The 19862-nt window shown below is 39.7% G+C and overlaps 2 protein-coding genes and 4 non-coding genes across 9 annotated transcripts in view; 5 read left to right on the forward strand and 1 right to left on the reverse strand.

Annotated features, from left to right (window-relative positions):
- ZWILCH (zwilch kinetochore protein) overlaps positions 1-13985 on the reverse strand; it is a 38797-nt gene extending 24812 nt beyond the window's left edge. For all 4 annotated transcript variants that reach the window (XR_009518254.1, XR_009518253.1, XM_060003720.1 and 1 more), the window contains exons 1-6: positions 13917-13985; positions 10694-10745; positions 7441-7536; positions 4499-4617; positions 722-921; positions 130-200 (exon numbers count right to left, since the gene is read on the reverse strand). Coding sequence is in view for 2 of the 4 variants with exons in the window: in XM_060003720.1 (XP_059859703.1) it covers positions 130-200; positions 722-921; positions 4499-4617; positions 7441-7536; positions 10694-10745; positions 13917-13969 (591 nt within the window). In the remaining 2 variants the exon portion in view is untranslated. The remainder of the gene's footprint in view (positions 1-129; positions 201-721; positions 922-4498; positions 4618-7440; positions 7537-10693; positions 10746-13916) is intronic.
- Positions 13986-14469: 484 nt separating this feature from the next.
- RPL4 (ribosomal protein L4) lies at positions 14470-19356 on the forward strand. The gene is made up of 10 exons (XM_060005725.1): positions 14470-14517; positions 15903-16074; positions 16265-16371; positions 16736-16874; positions 17341-17465; positions 17740-17869; positions 18126-18282; positions 18573-18656; positions 18766-18886; positions 18970-19356. The coding sequence occupies exons 1-10, from the start codon at positions 14515-14517 to the stop codon at positions 19261-19263; spliced, it is 1332 nt and encodes a 443-aa protein (XP_059861708.1). The 5' UTR covers positions 14470-14514; the 3' UTR covers positions 19264-19356.
- Positions 16123-16193, forward strand: LOC132421287 (small nucleolar RNA SNORD18). The gene has a single exon (XR_009518563.1). It is a non-coding gene; the product is annotated as a small nucleolar RNA SNORD18 (small nucleolar RNA).
- Positions 16576-16674, forward strand: LOC132421360 (small nucleolar RNA SNORD16). Its single transcript, XR_009518623.1, has one exon. It is a non-coding gene; the product is annotated as a small nucleolar RNA SNORD16 (small nucleolar RNA).
- LOC132421284 (small nucleolar RNA SNORD18) lies at positions 17177-17248 on the forward strand. Its single transcript, XR_009518560.1, has one exon. It is a non-coding gene; the product is annotated as a small nucleolar RNA SNORD18 (small nucleolar RNA).
- Positions 17929-17999, forward strand: LOC132421285 (small nucleolar RNA SNORD18). The gene has a single exon (XR_009518561.1). It is a non-coding gene; the product is annotated as a small nucleolar RNA SNORD18 (small nucleolar RNA).
- Positions 19357-19862: the final 506 nt, after the last annotated feature.

A 19862-nucleotide genomic window follows, 5' to 3' on the forward strand; every position in this document is an offset into this window, starting at 1 on the left:
TATGAAAATAAACATTTTGATACTACAGAAAAATATCTAGTCATATTAGGAGTGAAAAAACCTTTACACTAGGAAGGCAGATCGTTAGCAGTTTGAAGAAAATAATATGAATAGAAGAGAAATACTTACAGTAGACAAGTGATGTCTTTTCTTGTGTGAATTTTTGAGGTCTTCAAGATTTACAGAATAATTTTTATCAGCTATAGGACATGAAAGAAAGAAAATACTTTACAGGTACAATTCAAAATTACATCATTAGAGCTAGAAAATTATAATCCCTCAAATTCTGAGGGTATCACAACTTAACACTAATGATTGTTGAAATTAAATTTTAAATCACAGATGAAATGTTTTTAAAAGAAGGAAAGTGGAACAGAGGTCAATAATACTACCAAAGGTATAATTAAAGGCCCACTATGAAATTGGAATTATATTCAACTTTTTTATCCTCCAATGAAAACTTCCAAAAATACACACATATAAATGAAATGAAACCCAAATAAAACAGCCATAAAATTCTGTTCGGACTTCTGGAAATCTGTTTCTGGACTATCTCTTACATGCTGCAAGTTACACATTGCAGTAGATTCATGGTGGCTAACACAAGTTCCATGCACTTCCCTCTTAACAATATCAAGTTTCAGTAAAAACCACAAAGCAATAACTATACAAATAAATATATACACACACACCCACAAAAGTAAGAGAAGTGAGTTCTCACCTTTACAGGTGACCATGCACAAGACAATTCCTGTGATGATGTTATTGGTTATGATAAGCTCAGCTCCCAGCCAACAGGTACCTTCAGGATCTGAACCATCACACCTTACCCAAAGGGGAGGAAGGGCAGTAACTGGCCGATTAATCTTCAAATGGGTCATATTAGGATTGTGAGCCATGGTGTAAAGTCCAATTAACTGCCTTGGAAACAACAGTAGGAAGAATAAATTAGACGTAGAGGCTGTCAATCAGTCAAAAGTTTTCTTTTCCAAAGATATCATGAACAGTAGCTACAATTCTGACTCTGATCCCACTTCTGATCACCATCTAAGATTTTATACCCAATTCCAATGTGTGTGGTTTTTCCTTACACCAAGCAATTCTGACACCAGCTGGGTATCCTACAATTCAACTCAGTTCTGACACTATCTACCCAAAGATAGCATCAGCTCCCACAGGTTAAAGCCTCAGTCCTACAAGACTGCCTCCCCCCAACTTCCAATTGCCAAATTCCAAGTCAAGGTTGTCATCTGTGTGTCTATAGATCGCAGGTCCCAACAACCCCCTCCTTGGGTTAAATTAACATGCTAGAGCTGCTCACAGAACTCAGAGAAACATTTTACTTGCTAGATTACCAGTTTATTATAAAAGCGTAGAACTCAGAAACAGCCAGATGGAAGAGATGCAAAGGGAAAAATATGAGGAAAAGGGCACAGAGCTTCCACAGCCTCTCCTAGCAAGCCACTCTCCCAGCACCTCCCTGTGTTCACCAACCCAGAAGCTCTCCAAACCCTCTCCTTTTAGGTTTTTACGGAGGTTTCATTACATAGTCACAATTGATTAAATCACTGGCCACTGGTGACTGAACTTAACCTCCAGCCCCTCTCCCCCACAAGAGGTTGGGTGGGACTCAAAGTTCCAACCCTCCAGTCACATGCTTGGTTCCCCTGGCAAGCAGCCCCCATTCTTAGGTTACCTGGTGTGGGGTTCAAAAGTCACCTCACTAACTTAACAAAAGACACCTTTATAGTTCTCCACACCTAGAAAATTCCAAAGGTTTCAGGAGCTGGGTGCCAGGAACAGCAGACAAAGACCAAATATGTTTCTTATTATACATCACAATATCACAGAATCCCAGAAACAAAAATCTGGAAACTAAGTGGCAAAATACATAAAAGTTTCACCAAGTGAAGAAGTGGGAGCAGGGTACATGAGGCAGATCAAGAAGTGACAAAAAAAAAAAAATGACAAAGTGGGCTTCCCTGGTGGCGCAGTGGTGGAGAGTCCGCCTGCCGATTCAGGGGACGTGGGTTTGTGCCCCGGAGCGGCTGGGCCCGTGAGCCATGGCCGCTGAGCCTGCGCGTCTGGAGCCCGTGCTCTGCAACGGGAGAGGCCACAACAGTGAGAGGCCCGCGTACCGCAAAAAAAAAAAAAAAAAAAAAATGACAAAGTGTAGCTACTACAAGCAGGGAGTTCAATATGTGATAGAGGGTCATTGGGAGTGGAAGTAGGCTGTGATATTAAGCAAAAGAAATAACAGAATATGTCAATTATATCTCAGTAAACCTGGGGGGTGGGAGAAAGTAGAAGCCAATAAATATATGAAAAGATGCTTGAGGTCATTAGTCATGGAACACTTAAGGAAATTTGAATATAGTCTGTGGATTAGATGGTAATATTGTAACAATGTTAAATTTCCAGATTTTGATGACTGTTCTGTGGTTATATAAGAGCATGTACTAGATTCTAGGAAATACATAGTGAAGTATTTAGGGGTGAAGGAGCATGATGTCTCCAACATACTGTTAATATTTCATTTAAAAAACTGTGTGTGTGGCTTCCCTGGTGGCGCAGTGGTTGAGAGTCCGCCTGCCGATGCAGGGGACAGGGGTTCGTGCCCCGGTCTGGGAGGATCCCGCATGCCGCGGAGCGGCTGGGCCCGTGAGCCATGGCCGCTGAGCCTGCGCGTCTGGAGCCTGTGCTCCGCAATGGGAAAGGCCGCACAATGAGAGGCCCGCGTACCGCAAAAAAAAAATAAATAAATAAAAAAAATAAATAAAAAACTGTGTGTGTGACACGTGTTTGTTATACAGATGGGGGAGTGGGCAGGAGCAGAGGAGGAGGAACAAGTGACAGAATCACAAAGCAAAGACAGCAAAATGTAAATAATGGTCAATCTGGTTAAGGGTACACAGAAGTTCCTGAACTATTCTTTTAATTTTTCTGTAAATTTGAGTGTATCAGAATTAAAAGTTACCAAAAATACAGCTTAAAATTTTTTTTCAAAGAGATGAAAGCTAAATTTATTACCAACAGATGTTCAGAAAAGGCATTTCTAAGGAATTGTACTTCAATAAAGAAATACAATAATCCCAGAAGGAAGGTCTGAAATGCAAGAAGAAATGGAGAGCAAAGAAATGATAAGCCTATGGATAAATCCAAACAAACACTGGCTGGAGAAAACAACGCAAATAAATAATGTTCAAGTTATGGGACAGAAAAGCAAAAAAGGCCAAACATGACTTAAAATCAAGAAGCCAAGAAAGAAAAGACTGATTAACTACAAAAGATTTTAAAAGCTTCTACACAGCAAAACAAAACAAAAATACCCCACCATGGGGGCTTCCCTGGTGGTGCAATGGTTAAGAATACGCCTGACAATGCAGGGGACACGGGTTCAAGCCCTGGTCCGGGAAGATCCCACATGCCACGGAGCAGCTAAGCCCGTGAGCCACAACTACTGAGCCCGCATGCCACAACTACTGAAGCCCTTGTGCCTAGATCCCGTGCTCCACAACAAGGGAAGCCACCACATTGAGAAGCCCGTGCACCACAACTAAGAGTAGCCCGCGCTCTCTGCAACTAGAGAAAGCCCGCGCGCAGCAACGAAGACCCAAAACAGCCAAAAATAAATAAATAAATTAAAAAAAACCCCACCATGAAAGAAAGTCACTTTGTGAATATTGTTATTATGGTCCTTATTCTCTAATATTGTTATACATATAAAGCCAGATCCTCCAGGACTCCTTGACAGCAAAGACTTCTTGGTTTTGGAGTTGAGGGAGGCCGGGCAGACAGAAAGTCATATGTTGGGGGGTGGGTAGTGAAACTGGCAAAGCAGACAGAGGCGGTAGGGTTTCTAACAGGGGCACTACTGGCATCTGGGTGGGATAATTCCTCGTTGGACAGGAGAGCCCCATGCATTGCAGGACATTTACCATCCATGGCCCAGGCCAAAAGCTCCCCTGAATCACTGTGGCAATCAAAAAGTATCCCTACACATTTCCAATTGCCTGCTGAGTATGGCACCCCTCATGGAGGACCACTGGATTGGATGCTGAAGGCTCATATGTGTCACTCATAAGGAATTTGGATTTTATCATGGGGCAAAAGAACCACTGAAGGATTTTTAATCAGGGAAGCAATACAATCAGGCTTTCATTTTATAAAGATCACTCTGGCAGCAGTGAGGAAAAAAGATTGGCGAGGAACCAGATTAGAAATAAGGAAAACAATTACGAAGCAACAACAGTAAACAGTATAGGGGAATGGAGAAAGGGAAGATCACCGCAGTCGTCTTAGTTAGGCTTGGGATGCCTATGGTACAGTCAAGGGACAGTCAAGTAGAGCTATCCTTAGAGAATTGAGTATACACATCAAGGGGGAGGCGAAAGGAGAGAGGGAGGGATCTAGCTAGATACATATTTTTTCCCCAATGTTTATAAGAACACTTCTATTTAAATCCTACCCTCCACCCCTATACTAAGAAAAAACTTACCTGGCTCTCCCAACTGGTAAAGCAGGTGGTCCAACATTTTCACCAGTAGAGAAATCAGAAATAGCAGTTTCTTCAGATTGTAGTTCTTCAACATGACTTGTTTCTTCCTTTTCTAACGGCTTTAAAAATGTTTAATTATTTAACCAGGTAAAAGAACACTTAAGGTAACAGTCAACTCTTCACTATGCTAGAATATAACGTACTGATTTCTAAACGCTTAAGCACAAAATGATTGGGTTATGACAAGAATCACAGCTACAAACTAATTTGGTAGTAATAAATCTCACCGTCAGAAGCATTTCCACTGTCCTATAAAGATATTGATCTAAGTTGCTACTGATAAAGGGAGTATCTGATACCATCAGAAAAGGAAGTGCTCTACCACGTACAAGATGATGTACAAACAGCAAGGGAAACCCATGGAAGACTCCCTGATTTTGTCACTCCACAAACTTGAAGGTTCACCTTACTCCTTAAGTCTATTCCTCTTAGGGCTATCAGCTCTCATTTGTGTTTCTGATATCCATGTGTTTAAGTAGTTAAAAAGTTCAGTTCTGCCAATAATAACAATAATTTTACGAATTAACATTTCCTGAGCATGTACTATGTACCAGTACTGTTGCAAGCTTTCTTTCATTTTTCATAAAAACCCCGAGATAGATACTATCATTAACCCTGTTTTATTGACCGGAAAACTGAGCTAGTGAACGGTTGAATAGCTTGCCTAGAATAACACAGCTGCTGAGCGGCAAAAGTAACATTTGAATCTAGGTAGTCTGACTTCAAAACTCAAGTTCTTATCCACTAAGCTCTTCTAGCAGTAAATACTTAATAGGTATCTGACCTAGATGTTTCCTCAACTTTGAATTTCTTCTGCCAGATTCCAGATTTTATTCCCTTCCAGGCCTGGGTTTCCAAATAGTTCCTAGAAGTATCCAAGAAATGTCATTTTTCCTTCCGTTCTACTTGTCAATATCCATCTACCTAAAACTCATGCTTTAAGCTCTACTGATCTTTGTAGAAATAAAGCCCATTTTAATTGTTCCCCAACTAAAAATGCCAGGTAACTCCTCACAACTCCAAGCTGCATCCTCACTAGTAGCCCAACCAATTTCCACAAATTCCTCTGCTCATCTTTACCTTTCCCAGGTAACTCATCTTCACCCGACCAACTTCATTTTTTCAGCTTTTGCTCAACAAACATTTTCCCTTCTATGGGAAAAGTCTAAATTCAACCACATAATTCACCTATAATTATTTTCCAAGCATCTGTCCACCACTGATAAGCATCATTAATACAAAAGAAAAATAAATATGTCCCCTCCTCAGAAAGAAGTTTCTGTGTGTATTTAAAATAAAGAGCTCTCTGTTCATTCATCTCAATCCCGGTCCAGACAGCATGTGGGCCCTAAAGCAGACAAAGATATTCCTTCTAAAGGAACATCCACTTTCCCCTATTAGATCCTGCTCCTATCTACTTCGGGAAACAATATACCCAAGAATGGGTCCTGGCCCCAAAGCAACTGTGTAATGTGACAGCATTATCAGCACTCAGTTAACATCACTGTTACTGCTCTGCCAAAACAGTTCCCGAACTTCAAACACAAAGGTGCCGTGTGCAGGGCAGAACTAGAGATGCACATGTAGAGAACAAACGTATGGACACCAAGCGGGGAAAGCGGCGGGGGTTGGGGGAGTGGATGAATTGGGAGATTGGGATTGACATGTATACACTAATATGTATAAAATAGATAACTAATAAGAACAATAAGTAAAATAAAATTCAAAAATTGAAAAAAAAAAGAGAAAAACAACCCCACAAAGGTGTAAGGCTGTAATTATAAAGTGATGCAAAATATAAGAAGTCCCCTCTTGTTACATTTAACAAGCAAAAATTAAAGTAGAAATTTATAAGTCATAGCTACTTATGCTGTGCTGTTCAAAACAGTAGCCACCCACCAGCCACATGTGGCTTTTGAGCACCTGAAATGTGGCCAGATCAAATTGAGATTTAAATGTAAAATACATACCAGATTTTGAAGATGCAGTATGGAAAAAAGAACTTAAAATCTCATTAATGATTTTTAAATGAATTAGGTATTGAAATGATAACATTAGATAAATTAGATTAAATAAAAGCATTATTAAACATAATTTCAGACCCAGCAATCCCACTCCTAGCCATTTACAGTAAAGAAAACTGTGCTCACATAAAATTCTGTATAAAAATTATAGTAGCTCTATTAGTGATCGTTGAAGACTGAAAACAACCCAAATGTCCTTCAAAGGATGAATGGGTAAAGAAACTGTGGTACATCCATACCACAGAATACTACTCAGCAGTTAAAAGAAATGAACCATTAATACACAACTTGAATGAATCTCAAAGGCATTATAACACTGAGTGAAAGAAGCCAGACTCAAAAGGTTACACACTTTTGTATGATTCCATTCATGACATTCTTAAGAAGATAAAGCTACAGTGAGGGAGAAGAGGGAATGATTTTTCTTTTGAACTTTACTTTATTTTTTTATACAGCAGGTTCTTATTAGTTATCCATTTTATAGAGGGAATGATTTTAAAGGGATAGCACGAGGGAGTTTTTTGGGGTGATGGAACTGTTTTGTGTTCTGATTATGATGGTGATTACTAGATTGTAGACATGTGTTAAAATTCACACAACTGAACAACAAATGAAAAAGTCAATATTACAGTATGAAAATTAATTACCTTTTTTTTTGCAATGAGGCTACCAGAAAATTTTTAATTACGTATGTGGTTCACATTATCTCTCTGTTGGACAGCACTGTACTTACTACTAAAAGATATTAGAATCCACTATCACTAACATGCTGATAAGAAAATGTGTACATTTGAGATTATCCACAAGACACCAAATTTGGCTGTTAAGAATTAACCACAAAGCCCAAGCACTACTTACCACTTTTTCCACGATGAATACTGTGTCATTTTCATTTAGAATATTTTTCAAAGGGTTTGGTTGGCCTTTGCTGATCAACTGCACTTGAACATCAGCCTATTAAAAATGGATTAAGGTCCAGCAATGTTATAGATACACACATATATATGTACAAATATTTAAACACATAAAGACCAGTTCTATGCAAGTAACTGGAAAAGAGAATTTGAACAAGATGTAATGTTTTCAAAATATAATTTCATTTATTCTTTGCCCATGTTGTTTTTCGTGTTGAGAAAATCTAGCTGGGGAATTCTCTGGCGGTTGAGTGGTTAGGACTCTGCACTTTCACTGCTGAGGGCGTGGGTTCAATCCCTGGTCGGAGAACTAAGATCCCTGCAAGCTGTGGCATGGACAAAAAAAAAAAAATTCTAGCTCTTATATCTGTTATCTATGTGCTTCAAGGCCCACCTAAAGAGCACCCTGCCTTGTAAGACCTTTTGATTAGGATCACGCTGACATCCTCTTCCCCAATCATATTGGATTTACTGTTATGAACCATAAAATTAGCTCTTTACTAAACATTATCTTTTTTTCTGATTGTACTATGGAATTTAGAACTTTATCAGTTTATAGGAACTGCATATTTCTTCATTCCAATTGCAATAAACATTTATTGTATAAAAGTTTGGAAACAGGTAGCTAAAAGAGATTTTTTAAAACTCATCTATAATTCTACTAGCCAGAGTAGTCACTACTATTATTAGTCTTTTTGGTGTATATTTTGCCTGATGTTTTTCCAGACATATAAATAAATCTATTTAAAGAGAAACATATCGGGACTTCCCTGGTGGTGCAGTGGTTAAGAATCTGCCTGCCAATGTAGGGGACACAGGTTCGATCCCTGGTCGGGGAAGATCCCACAGGCCGCAGAGCACCTAAGCCTGCGAACCACAACTACTGAGCCCGCATGCCACAACTACTGAAGCCTGCCTGCCTAGAGCCTGTGCTCCGCAACAAGAGAAGCCACCACAGTGAGAAGCCTGCGCAGAGTAGCCCTGCAGAAGCTACCCTTCTGCAACGAAGAGTAGCCCACGCTCGCCGCAATTAGAGAAAGCCTGCGCGCAGCAACAAAGACCCAACTCAGCCAAAATAAATAAATAAAATAAAATAATAGAAATATATCTGTTATTTTGATAACTCAATAGGATTTTGCTTAAAAAATAAATAGAACATTCTAATGGTTTCATACCATGAACTTCTTTCCATGCCATTAAATGTTCTTAGGCTGTCTAGTACCATGGATCTACTATCACATAATTCCATATTATTCAACATTTGGGTATTTTCAAGTTATATGCTATAACAAACAATTGATAATGGACATCCTTTAAGTACTTTAAGATGAATATCTAAAATCACATTGATATTGTCAAATTGCCTTTCAAATATGTCATACCCACATATTTGCATTCCCATCACTTAGGTCAACACATTATTTTCATTGTTTACTTTTATCTGTTATTGTTTTAATTTTCATTTATTTGATCACTAATGAGAGTGAACAGCGTCTAATATTATTATTGATAAATACCTCTCACTATTTGAACCTATTTCTTAGTTTGGATATTGAAGCATTTAGATACTAAGTTCAGAGAGCAAAGGATGCTTTGTTATTCTGATCTACTAAGTTCTTGATCAAGTACAGTTGAATTAAGTCCTCCCAAAAGATAAGCTGAAGTCCTAACCTCTGATTCCTCTGAATGTGACCTTATTTGGAAATAGGATCTTTGCAAATGTAATCAAATTAAGATGAAGATTAACTAGGTTGGGGGGGGGGCGTGGCCCTAAACCCAATGACTGGTATATTTACAAGGAGAGAGAGATTTAGAGACATAGACACACAGGGAGAATGTTATGTGCTGACAAAGGCAGGTATTTCAACAAGCCAGGAAACACCAAGGATTGTTGGAAACTACCAGAAGCTAGGAAGAGGCAAGGAAGGATCCTTTCATAGAGACTTCAGCTGGAACACAGCCCTGCTGACACCTTGATTTCAGACTCCTAGTCCCCAGAACTGTGAGAGAATACATTTCTCATGTTTTAAGAAAACTAATGTGTAGTACATTGTTACAGCAGCCGTAGGAAACTAATATAGGTACCAACTGGTAATAATTCAGATAGGGAGGGATTAATAATACATTTACTTGGATATATTTGATTTTTGAGTTTGGTTAGTGAGAATTCAGATAGTAAGAGATAACTATACAGTTGGCCATTGAAGAACACAGGTTTTAACTGTATGGGTCCACTTATAAACAAATGTTTTTCAACAGTAAACGCTATAGTACTACATGACCCACTGTCGGCTGAATCCACAGATGTAGAACCTCGGATATGGAGGAACCACATATAGGGAGAGTCCACTATAAAGTTATAATCAGATTTTTGACTGTAGAGGGCCAGCACCCTTAACCCCTTTGTTGTTCAAGGGTCAACAGTATTTGTATTTTTCTTTCTGTGGTTACTTATTTGTATCCTTTGCCTATTCTATTAATGATTGTCTGTTTTCCTGATTGATTTTAAGAGCTTTTTATATATTTTACACACATGGATATTAGCCCATTTATGACTATTTCTCCTCAGCTCGTCTTTTAGAATATAAATTTTAGTTTGCTAATTGTTTTAAGGGATTAAGTTCTATGGGGAGTTTACCTATGGAACACTTGGCATATATTAGATGCTTAAACTTAATAAATTCATGAATGTTTATAGCAGCTTTATTCATAATTATCGAAAACTGGAAACAATCCAAGTGTGTATCAACTGGCGAAACAGTGGAATACTACTCAACAATAAAAAGGAATGAACTACTGATACACACAACAACACAGCTGAATCTCAAATGCATTACATACTCATTGAGAGAAACCTGACCCAAAAGGCTACAAACTATATGGTTTTATTTATATGACATTCTGGAAAAGGCAATACAGAAGACAGAAAACAGAGATATAAAACAGATTAGTAGCTGCCAGGGAACAGGGGAAACGGTCGACTATAAAGGGACATGAGGGGATTTTTTGGAGGTGATAGCAATGTTCTTGATTTTGGGGGTAGTTATATGACTAAATGCATTTGTAAAAATTCATAGAACTGTATGCTAAAAGGGTGACATTTAGTCTACGTAAATTAACTTCAGTAAACTCAACTTTTAAAAACTCAAAATTTTAGGATGATTGAGTTGTTTAAAAACCAAATAAAATGTTCATACCTCATAGATAAATGGATCTTTACAGATTCCTTTCTTTTCTTCATCAAATTCCCTGAAATGCAGAACCACATGTGAGAAATAGAGCTATAGTATTCTGTCATTTAAACTCAGGAGTTAGCCATTACTTTCTCCAAGAGAAAAGCAAAATGCAAAGTATTCATGGCAGTCCTAAGGCATGGTTGAGAAGGAAGAAAAAAGCAGAAAAAGAGTATTAGGTTAACAAGGAAAAAAAAAAGAGATGTGATAGAGATTAATAGACAGCTGCCCCAAAGTGGGTACTACTGCTTCTCAGAGGCCGCAGGAAATTAGGTTGCCTACCTCTACTCTTGTAACTTTTAAAACACAGTACCAATTACTATTAAAGTGTAAGTTACTACATGATTTTTGGGAAGTAAAAATGACTGGATTCTGACCTGCCACTGAATCAGCAGGTAACCATGGAGAAGTTATTTAAGGGTCCCAGGCCTTGGATTTCTATTGCTAAAATGGAAGCATCTAACCTCCGTTTTCATGAGCTGTCACTAAAACATTAGTAAATTTGATAATGCTAAAGCATTTCCTTTTTAAAATGTAAGCACAAAACTCTAAGATACTTCATAATTATCATTTTATTCAAGAAAGTTGATCCCAAAGCATGTAAACTATTAGCCATTAACATACCAAAATGCACATCAGCCTGATCTACACTCTGAAAGAAAAGAATCCTTAGAGTCCTAAAGGAACCCAACAGAATGGTTTCAGGATACCATTTATTGTTTGATCCACTCTATAACTCACTGAAATAAAAACTATAACCCACATTTTGGACAAGATTGTGACTTATTCTTAAAGAAGTTTAACTTCTATGTATGCATAACTCAGGGATGTTATTCAATCAATCATTCAAGAATCATGTCACCAGTATGTGTATTATGGGCAGGCACTCTGTGGACAAAAAAGTTGCCTGCCATTCTGGTAAACACCGAATGCTGCCCACCATAAAACCATCAGCCACGGCAGCCACCCTGGTGCACCCTGAGGGGAATTCAGGATGCAGAAAAACAGGATACTGGCCCTAGACAGTTAAGATGCGTATCAAAGGAATCATTTCAATGAGTCCAGACTCTTACATCTTCCCATACATGGAAAAGCACTAAAATCATTAACTTGAGATGTCTGTTCTTGTGATTAGTAGTAAACTTTTGATGTTCAACTACTTTTTTGTTTTGTTTTGCTTTGTTTTTGTTGGTTTATTCCCCCAGCAAAAACTCCTATATATTCTGACAACTCCCTTACCTCTTTGGATCAGTTCTTCAGAGCTATCTGAGAAGCTGATTCCCAGGCTATAGTCCTCAGTAAGGTCCTCAAATAACATAACTTTTGGGTTTTGGTGTTTTTTTTGTCAACAATTCTTTTTTTTTTTTTCCCACACACACACACACAAACACACACACAGACACACACACACACTGTATTTTATTTTTACAAGAGATAAATAGACTGACACCAAGCACTGTAAATGGATGACCACAGCAAAAGCAACCATGATTGCAATTACCAAACACGAAGCACATACTATGTCATAATATTTAGTCAACAATTCTTACTAAATGTCCAAGATATAAAACAAATGCATAGCCTCTGGTTCATAGTCTTGACTGTAGTCCAACTAGCAAACCAACAATTGCAATACAGGGTGATGAGTCCCAACAGAGGGGAGTGCGGGGTACCGTTGTGGCACAAAGGAAGAGGTTTTGCTAGAGGGCTTGAACTGTATGCTGAAAGCCAAGAGGAGCTCACTACAAGACTTTAAATGAGAAAGATCTCCCTGACCTCCTGATGTGGAGGCTATAAACTTGGAGGCCAGGAAAATAGCTGTGAATAACTTGTAGTACTTCAAAAAAGTGACGATGGTGAACAAAAGCAGTAGGGATGGAGGGAGAACAAGGGCACATGGTGACTGACTAGATGGGACAGGGGTGGGTGGCAGTGTAAAAGAGAACCAAGTTACAGTCTTGGACTTGTAACTCTTAACTCATAGACAGAATTCAGGAGACTGTCAGGTTGTGGGGAATAGATGAATTCAGTTTCACAGACGTTGAGTTTGAGGTCTCATTTGGAAATTTCCAGTAGGCAGGTAGCTACAAAGGCAGTGTGAGGGATACAGGTGGAAAGAAAAACTAACACCTATGAAATAATTAGAAAATGTAAAAGGTCTAAATAAAGTTGTATCAACAAGGGACTGGTTAAATAAACATAAAATAGCCATACAATGAAATATTATATAGCTGTTAAAAACAATGAGACGTATAGGCTCTCATACTGAAAGCTATCCAAGACATTGTTTAAGAAAAAAAAGAAAGAAAAAGCTAGTGATCTTTCTATAATGTTGAAAAACCTGACTAGCATTACCACTTTTGTAGGCAGGAAATAAAAGCAATGAAGACAAATAATGAAAAAGTATGTCATTTAGAAAAGAAGGGGATAGATTACAACAGTTATCAAAGTGTCACGCCCGCAGCATCTGTTTCACCTGAAACTGGTTACAAAAGGGAAATTCTTTAGCCCCACCCCAGACCTACTAAATGAGAAACCCTGGAAGGGGGCCCAGCAATATGTTTTGGCAACCTGCCAGGTGATAGTGCTTCATGCTCAAATTTCAGAACTACTGGATTCGATTTTTATGTTGGATACAGAACTGGATGGAATCCCCTTTAGTACTAGTGTTCACTATATGAATAAAACGAAGTCTTAAGAGCACTGTGAAACAAAGGTGCTTTAAAGAGCCGACACACCATCACGTTATCATTATAACTGTTGCTCATATAACTATCTTGAATAGACTATAACAACACGTTTCACGCCAGCCAGGCTTTAAACAGGTGAAGGATGTCAACATCTAGTTTTCTCTATCCTGGTAGGTGCCCCTAACATATCACAAGTTGTGTGCATTGTAAGAGTGAATAATGTGCCTCTTGGAAAACTTGGCACCTTCCACCTCGGGTGACAATGTACACATGTTTTCTCCTAAACGAGACTACAAGCAGCAGGGCCTACAGCGCCAACCCCACACTGGAGCAGGTAACCGGCGTCTCCCCAGCTCCCGGGAAAGCGGACTTCGTCTACAACATTCGCGCCGCTGGAAACTGGCAAGGCGCTAATCCCCAAGGCTGTGGAAAGAGGGATACCCCGAGGGAGAAGTGCTGTCCTCACAGCCAAGACAAAAGCAGGGGCTACTACTCACTGAAGGAGATGAGCGTAAAACTCCTCAGCAGCTCGGTTGGTTCGCGCCCACATCCCGCCCCAGTTTGACTGCAGATCCGAAACCGCCAAACTGAAATGCGCGCCAGACGCTGACTTCCGGGGTTATGACCCCCCGCCGGGACTACTTTTACCACCACCACCCCCTCAACAGGTCCCGTTTGTCCACAAGGTTAAACTTTTATAGCATACAGCTGTTTTTCCTGTCCCAATAGTTTTCCATTCCCGTAAGAAAAAGTTAAAATAAGTTGTAACGGTTGAGGGGGAAAAGACACTCGTCTCGCGAGAGTTGGCCTCGCCCCCATATGGATTACTCCGCGAAAAGGAGTCCCTTGTTTCTAAGTGCTCTTTTTGGCTTTGGAAGTCAATAGATACCGTAATTTGACATATATGAAGAAATAATACGCTATTTTTATTTTTGTAGAGTGGTATAGATATATTTTGTGTCCCTGTATTGGTTTTGAGACGGGGCAGGGTGGGGGACGAGTTGAAGGTTACATACAGAGTGGGAGTGCTAAGCACTTCCTTTTCCTGTGGGAGCCGCCGGGTTGAGGGGAGCGTGGCCTTCTCCTCTCCCCGCCATGGTGAGTGAAAGTTCTCTCCGTTGGACCTTTCTCTGCTCTTGGGGCCTGGCAGGAATGGGCTTGGAGGTTCAGGGCATAAAACCTTCATGAGGGGAAGCGAGGAGAAGGAGATGGGGACCAAAGGGCTGGGATCTGTGGCTGGGATCTGGGAAGTGAGGCTCTCCGGCAGCCATCTTAGAGGCAACGTGTGCGAGCCGGCGCAGGGCGCGTTTGGAAGCGACACAGGAGAACCCCCCAGATCGTTCTCGGGCGCAGAAGGACCTTTGGAATTCTGGCTTCCCTTGGATCTTGAAAGAATGGGTTCTACTGAAGACTTGGAAATTTGCAGGGCCTAAGACTGAGTCTGGGTGGGAGTCAGTTTGGGGTCTTGTATCTCCGTGCCCGGCTTAGTAAGGAATACTTCGTCTCTTGAGAGATTTCGTTAAAGAAAAAACTTGTATTTCCACTTTTTTCCTGAATTATTGTGTGTTCATCTTAAGAATTGCCTCTGAAAGCATTCTGGTCCTCTTTAAAATTTAATTGTTGTGTATGTACTGCATAAATAACGTCTGTATATGTGCCTTGGGGAGTTGAGTGAACAAAATAGGGAAAAAGCACTATTCTTATGAAGCTTCGATCGTAATTGAGCTGGTCAAAATGCATCGTAATGTTCGATGGTAGTAAGTGCTGTAGACATAGGAAGTTGGAGAGAAAGCAGTAATTGGGCTTTATAAACAGTGATCAGAGAAACCTGAAGGAGGTGAGGAAGGGTATCTTTAGGTAGGAGACTGGTTGCATCTGAGGCAGCTCAGGAATGGCCGTGAGTGTAGGCCTGAACATCTGGAAGAGTATGGAAAGCGAGGTTGAGCATGTTGTGTACATCCTGCTTGGGATGTTTTCCTTTGAGGTGGTAAGTGTTTGGAGAAGATTGAGTAAGAAGTAACAGGGCTGTTGTTTTTACTAGTAATTTTTGGAACCTGTGTTTGGAATGGGATGAAGGGGGCAAGGATGGATGTTTGGAGGAGTGGAGCCCTGGTAGATTTGCTGACATTTGGGATGAAAGAGTTTGGATGATGGCATTAAATTGCATTTTCAAACCTTACAGTATGGTTTTGATTATTTTGCTTTCTAAGGCCTCATTTAAAAGTTTAATTATAAAGCGTTCTCTTTGAAAATGATGAAAATTCTGTGGCAGAACTTGAGAATCATGTGTCCTTCAAGTATTTACTGATGTTAATAGACCTGATGGTGTGTTGGTAACTTAGCCTTTGTTTTTGGTTTAAGTTTTATCTACCTCATCAAACTCTAGTCTCTTCTGGAACTGAACCGTTAATGCTTTTGTTGGCACGTGAGAAGAGTGCCTCTGACATTGCTTGTCAATATAAATATTTTTTTTGTTTTCCCAGGCGTGTGCTCGTCCACTGATATCAGTGTACTCTGAAAAGGGGGAGTCATCTGGCAAAAATGTCACTTTGCCTGCTGTGTTCAAGGCTCCCATTCGACCAGATATTGTGAACTTTGTTCACACCAACTTACGCAAAAACAACAGACAGCCCTATGCTGTCAGTGAGTTAGCAGGTATGGATTTAGATCTTTCCTGGGTTGACTTTTTAAGAGGTACTTAACAGCAGTGATGAAATTTCACTCCATTGGTCCGTGTTTCTGAACCACATGATTTTCCTGGATGTTCTGATGCTGTTTGCTACCGTGCATGTAGTCAGAATGGTGTGGTTGGGTAGCTAAAACTTGGGTTTCTTCACAATTTCAGGTCATCAAACCAGTGCTGAGTCTTGGGGTACTGGCAGAGCTGTGGCTCGAATTCCCAGGGTTCGAGGTGGCGGCACTCACCGTTCTGGCCAGGGTGCTTTTGGAAATGTATCCTTCGTTTAACCACCTAGACTAGTCAGCTGTGGCATTTAAAAGGCTGGACTTGTCTTTTTCTTGTTAGTAGTTGCAAAATAATTTATGCTGAAGATGCTAGTGTCCAGATTAAACATTTCTCTAGACAGATTTGAAATCTGGAAGATTTTTCCGTCATAATTTTTAAAGCCAACAGGTTTGACAGTAGGAGGTTTTGCTTGCAGTGATGTCGTAATTTGCGCCTTACTCTGTTCTCAGCGACAGTTGCCTGCTGTCAGTAAGCTGGTTCAGAAGGGTGACGAAAATTCTTACTGAGCAAGGCATAACCTGTTTTTAATTCCTAAAATTTGAGAAATGTGATTCTTAACTGGGAAAACAGATGTGTCGTGGGGGCCGCATGTTTGCACCAACCAAGACCTGGCGACGTTGGCACCGCAGAGTGAATACAACGCAGAAGCGATATGCCATCTGCTCTGCGTTGGCTGCCTCGGCTTTACCAGCGCTGGTCATGTCTAAAGGTTTGTGATATTTTATATTCTAGGAGTCGTATAAAATACCCCTTTCTTCCTCTACCTGACCCTTTTCATTGGTGTTAACAGCCTGTGTACATTCACCTCATCCTAGAGTGTCTGGCTAAATTTCCGTCTGCTAAATACTAGTTATGATCATTTCAGTCTTAATCATCAGTGAATACTGTGTATCCATCTCAGTCATCAGTGAATACTATGTAACTGGGAGAACTAATTCAAATAAAGTGATGTCGTATATTGTTAGAAAACTTTTCCATCTTGTCATGTTGCTTCCTCTTTTTATTTAACTGTCAAAATGATGAGATTCCACTTCATTGGTCCGTGTTTCTGAAACACATGATATTTGTGGAGATTCTGATTTGGCAAATTGTATACACCATTTTTATTTTGTGGGTTCGATTAAGTTTTTCAAAGGGTGCAGGGTAACCAGGTCACTGTTAATTGGCTTTGTCAGGTCATCGTATAGAGGAAGTTCCTGAACTTCCTTTGGTGGTTGAAGATAAAGTTGAAGGCTACAAGAAGACCAAGGAGGCTGTTTTGCTCCTGAAGAAACTTAAGGCTTGGAATGATATCAAAAAGGTAGATTTTGTGGTCCTTCACACAAATTTGTTGCCAGATTTTAAATTTCAAAAGATTACTGAAGGGGACAGTATAACTAAACCGCAGTGGATGTGAGAGCAAGGACTCTGGAACCAAATTACTTGAGTTTGAAACCTGAAATCATTGCTGTGTTAAATTTAGGCAAGTCATTTTTGCCTCTAGTTTGATCATCTGTAAAATGAAGTTTTTTAAACTATGAAGATCTATTGCAGGGATCATATCTCAATCAAAATACCAAACCTCACTTTGTTAGGTCTACGCCTCGCAGCGAATGAGAGCTGGCAAAGGCAAAATGAGAAACCGTCGCCGTATCCAGCGCAGGGGACCCTGCATCATTTATAATGAGGACAATGGTATCATCAAGGCCTTCAGAAACATCCCTGGTAAATCTTGTACTGCTTACATGTTTTAATTACCCATGCTATGCAAGCTTACTCAGCTTTTATTATGATGAGATTCCACTTTATGGTCTGTGTTTCTGAAACTTCATGATTTTGTGGAAGTTCTGATTCTTGGCTGAATGAGTGAGCCATTGATGGTTGAAATTCATGATTAAAATACTTCTTGGGTGCTATAAAGATGATTTGTGTTTCTTCTGTTGAAATACAGGCTCCCTAATTCTTGTTTTCCCTTTAAAAGGAATTACTCTGCTTAATGTAAGCAAACTGAACATTTTGAAACTTGCTCCTGGTGGGCACGTGGGACGTTTCTGCATTTGGACTGAAAGTGCTTTCCGCAAGTTAGATGAGCTGTATGGCACTTGGCGTAAATCTGCCTCCCTCAAGAGTAACTACAAGTGAGTGTAATTCATATATTGAACATGGTGTTTATGCTGTGGATAGTGTTCAAAATTGGTTTGCATATTTTCTAAATAACGGATTGTGTTGCCATTTCCTCCTTGTAAACAGATGCAATATGTGGAAATGGTGAGATTCTGAGAAGTGATAGTATAGTGGAAATTCTGATTGTATTCTGTCGAGCTTAAATGATTAAAAGTAATCTTTTGTTGAGGTTCATGTTCTTTAGTCAGTTACATGAGAAATAGGAGTTGAGCCTCTATAGTCAGCGTTTTCTGTTTTCATTTAGCCTCCCCATGCACAAGATGCTCAATACAGACCTTAGCAGAATCTTGAAAAGCCCAGAGATCCAAAGAGCCCTCCGAGCACCACGGTAAAGTTGTGATATTCACTGTAATTCTTGCCTAGCCTCACACTATTGGGTATTTCAGAAATATGGGTAATGTAAATAAACTATAAATATAGTCTCTACCTTTTTATAGCAAGAAGATTCATCGCAGAGTCTTGAAGAAGAATCCACTGAAAAACCTGAGAATCATGTTGAAGCTAAACCCATATGCAAAGACCATGCGCCGGAACACCATTCTTCGCCAGGCCAGGAACGTAAGCAATAATTTGGGTTTTGCTAATATATGTTGAGTTTTTAGAAAGATTTGATTCTTAGATTTTCTTCTAATTTGTTGCAGCACAAAATCCGGATGGATAGGGTAGCAGCAGCACTAGAAGCCAAATCAGATGAGAAGGGGATTCCAGGCAAGAAGCCTGTGATGGGAAAGAAGGGAAAGGAGGCCATTTGCGTTAAGAAGCTGAAGAAGCCGAAGAAGCCAAAGAAGCCTTTGGTGGGAAAAAAGGCTGCAGTGACCAAGAAACCAGCAGCTAAAAAGAAGCCTGCTAAAAAGAAGCCCGCAGAAAAGAAGCCTGCAGAAAAGAAGCCCACAGAAAAGAAACCCACCACAGAGGAAAAGAAGGCTGCTGCATAAAGTTAAATTTGTTTATTTGGTGAAGGTCAAATCATTTTGGACAGCTAATTTTGAATAAAGACCTTATGATCAAAGAGGCAGTGAGAAACATGACTTGGATGTGTTGTGTGAATCTTGGTTAGAATTTTTTTTACTGACACTTTGTTCTTCATAATTCAAGCCTTTTAAGTCTGGTATAAAATGGAGCCTTGGATTTAGTATAAAATCCATGAAGTTGAATGAGAAGTGGGATGTTCCATAAATCCAGATATAAAATCCACTTTGTAAGTAACAATGTTTTGAGAAACAGATGGTTAAAAGACTTATCCCAGAAATACACAGAAACTCTTTAGCTCCCCTCTCCCATAAGAAAAACACCTTGGAAAATGGGTGAAGTTCGGTAAAGATCTGACATTTTCAGTAACCACAAGAGGGCAGAATCAGAATACATTTTTTAAAGTATAGCAGTAAGAAACTGACGCTTCCTTCAGAGGTGTTATAACCTGGTGTTAGAATACAGTTGATGGAGGGAATGCTTGCCACCTTTTTGATATTTGGACCCTTGGTATGAAAAGTGCTAGGAGCTTTTTTCACAACCATTTGTGCGTTTTTAGTAGGCA

This window comes from Delphinus delphis, chromosome 2 (genome assembly GCF_949987515.2).
Source record: "Delphinus delphis chromosome 2, mDelDel1.2, whole genome shotgun sequence".
NCBI lineage: Eukaryota > Metazoa > Chordata > Mammalia > Artiodactyla > Delphinidae > Delphinus > Delphinus delphis.

Bases quoted from the DNA above. Each gene is read 5' to 3' on its own strand.
- RPL4 (XM_060005725.1), top strand. The intron at 16,075-16,264 runs GTATGGATTTAG...TCACAATTTCAG, and splicing joins TGCTGTCAGTGAGTTAGCAG to GTCATCAAACCAGTGCTGAG. The intron at 18,887-18,969 runs GTAAGCAATAAT...AATTTGTTGCAG, and splicing joins TTCTTCGCCAGGCCAGGAAC to CACAAAATCCGGATGGATAG.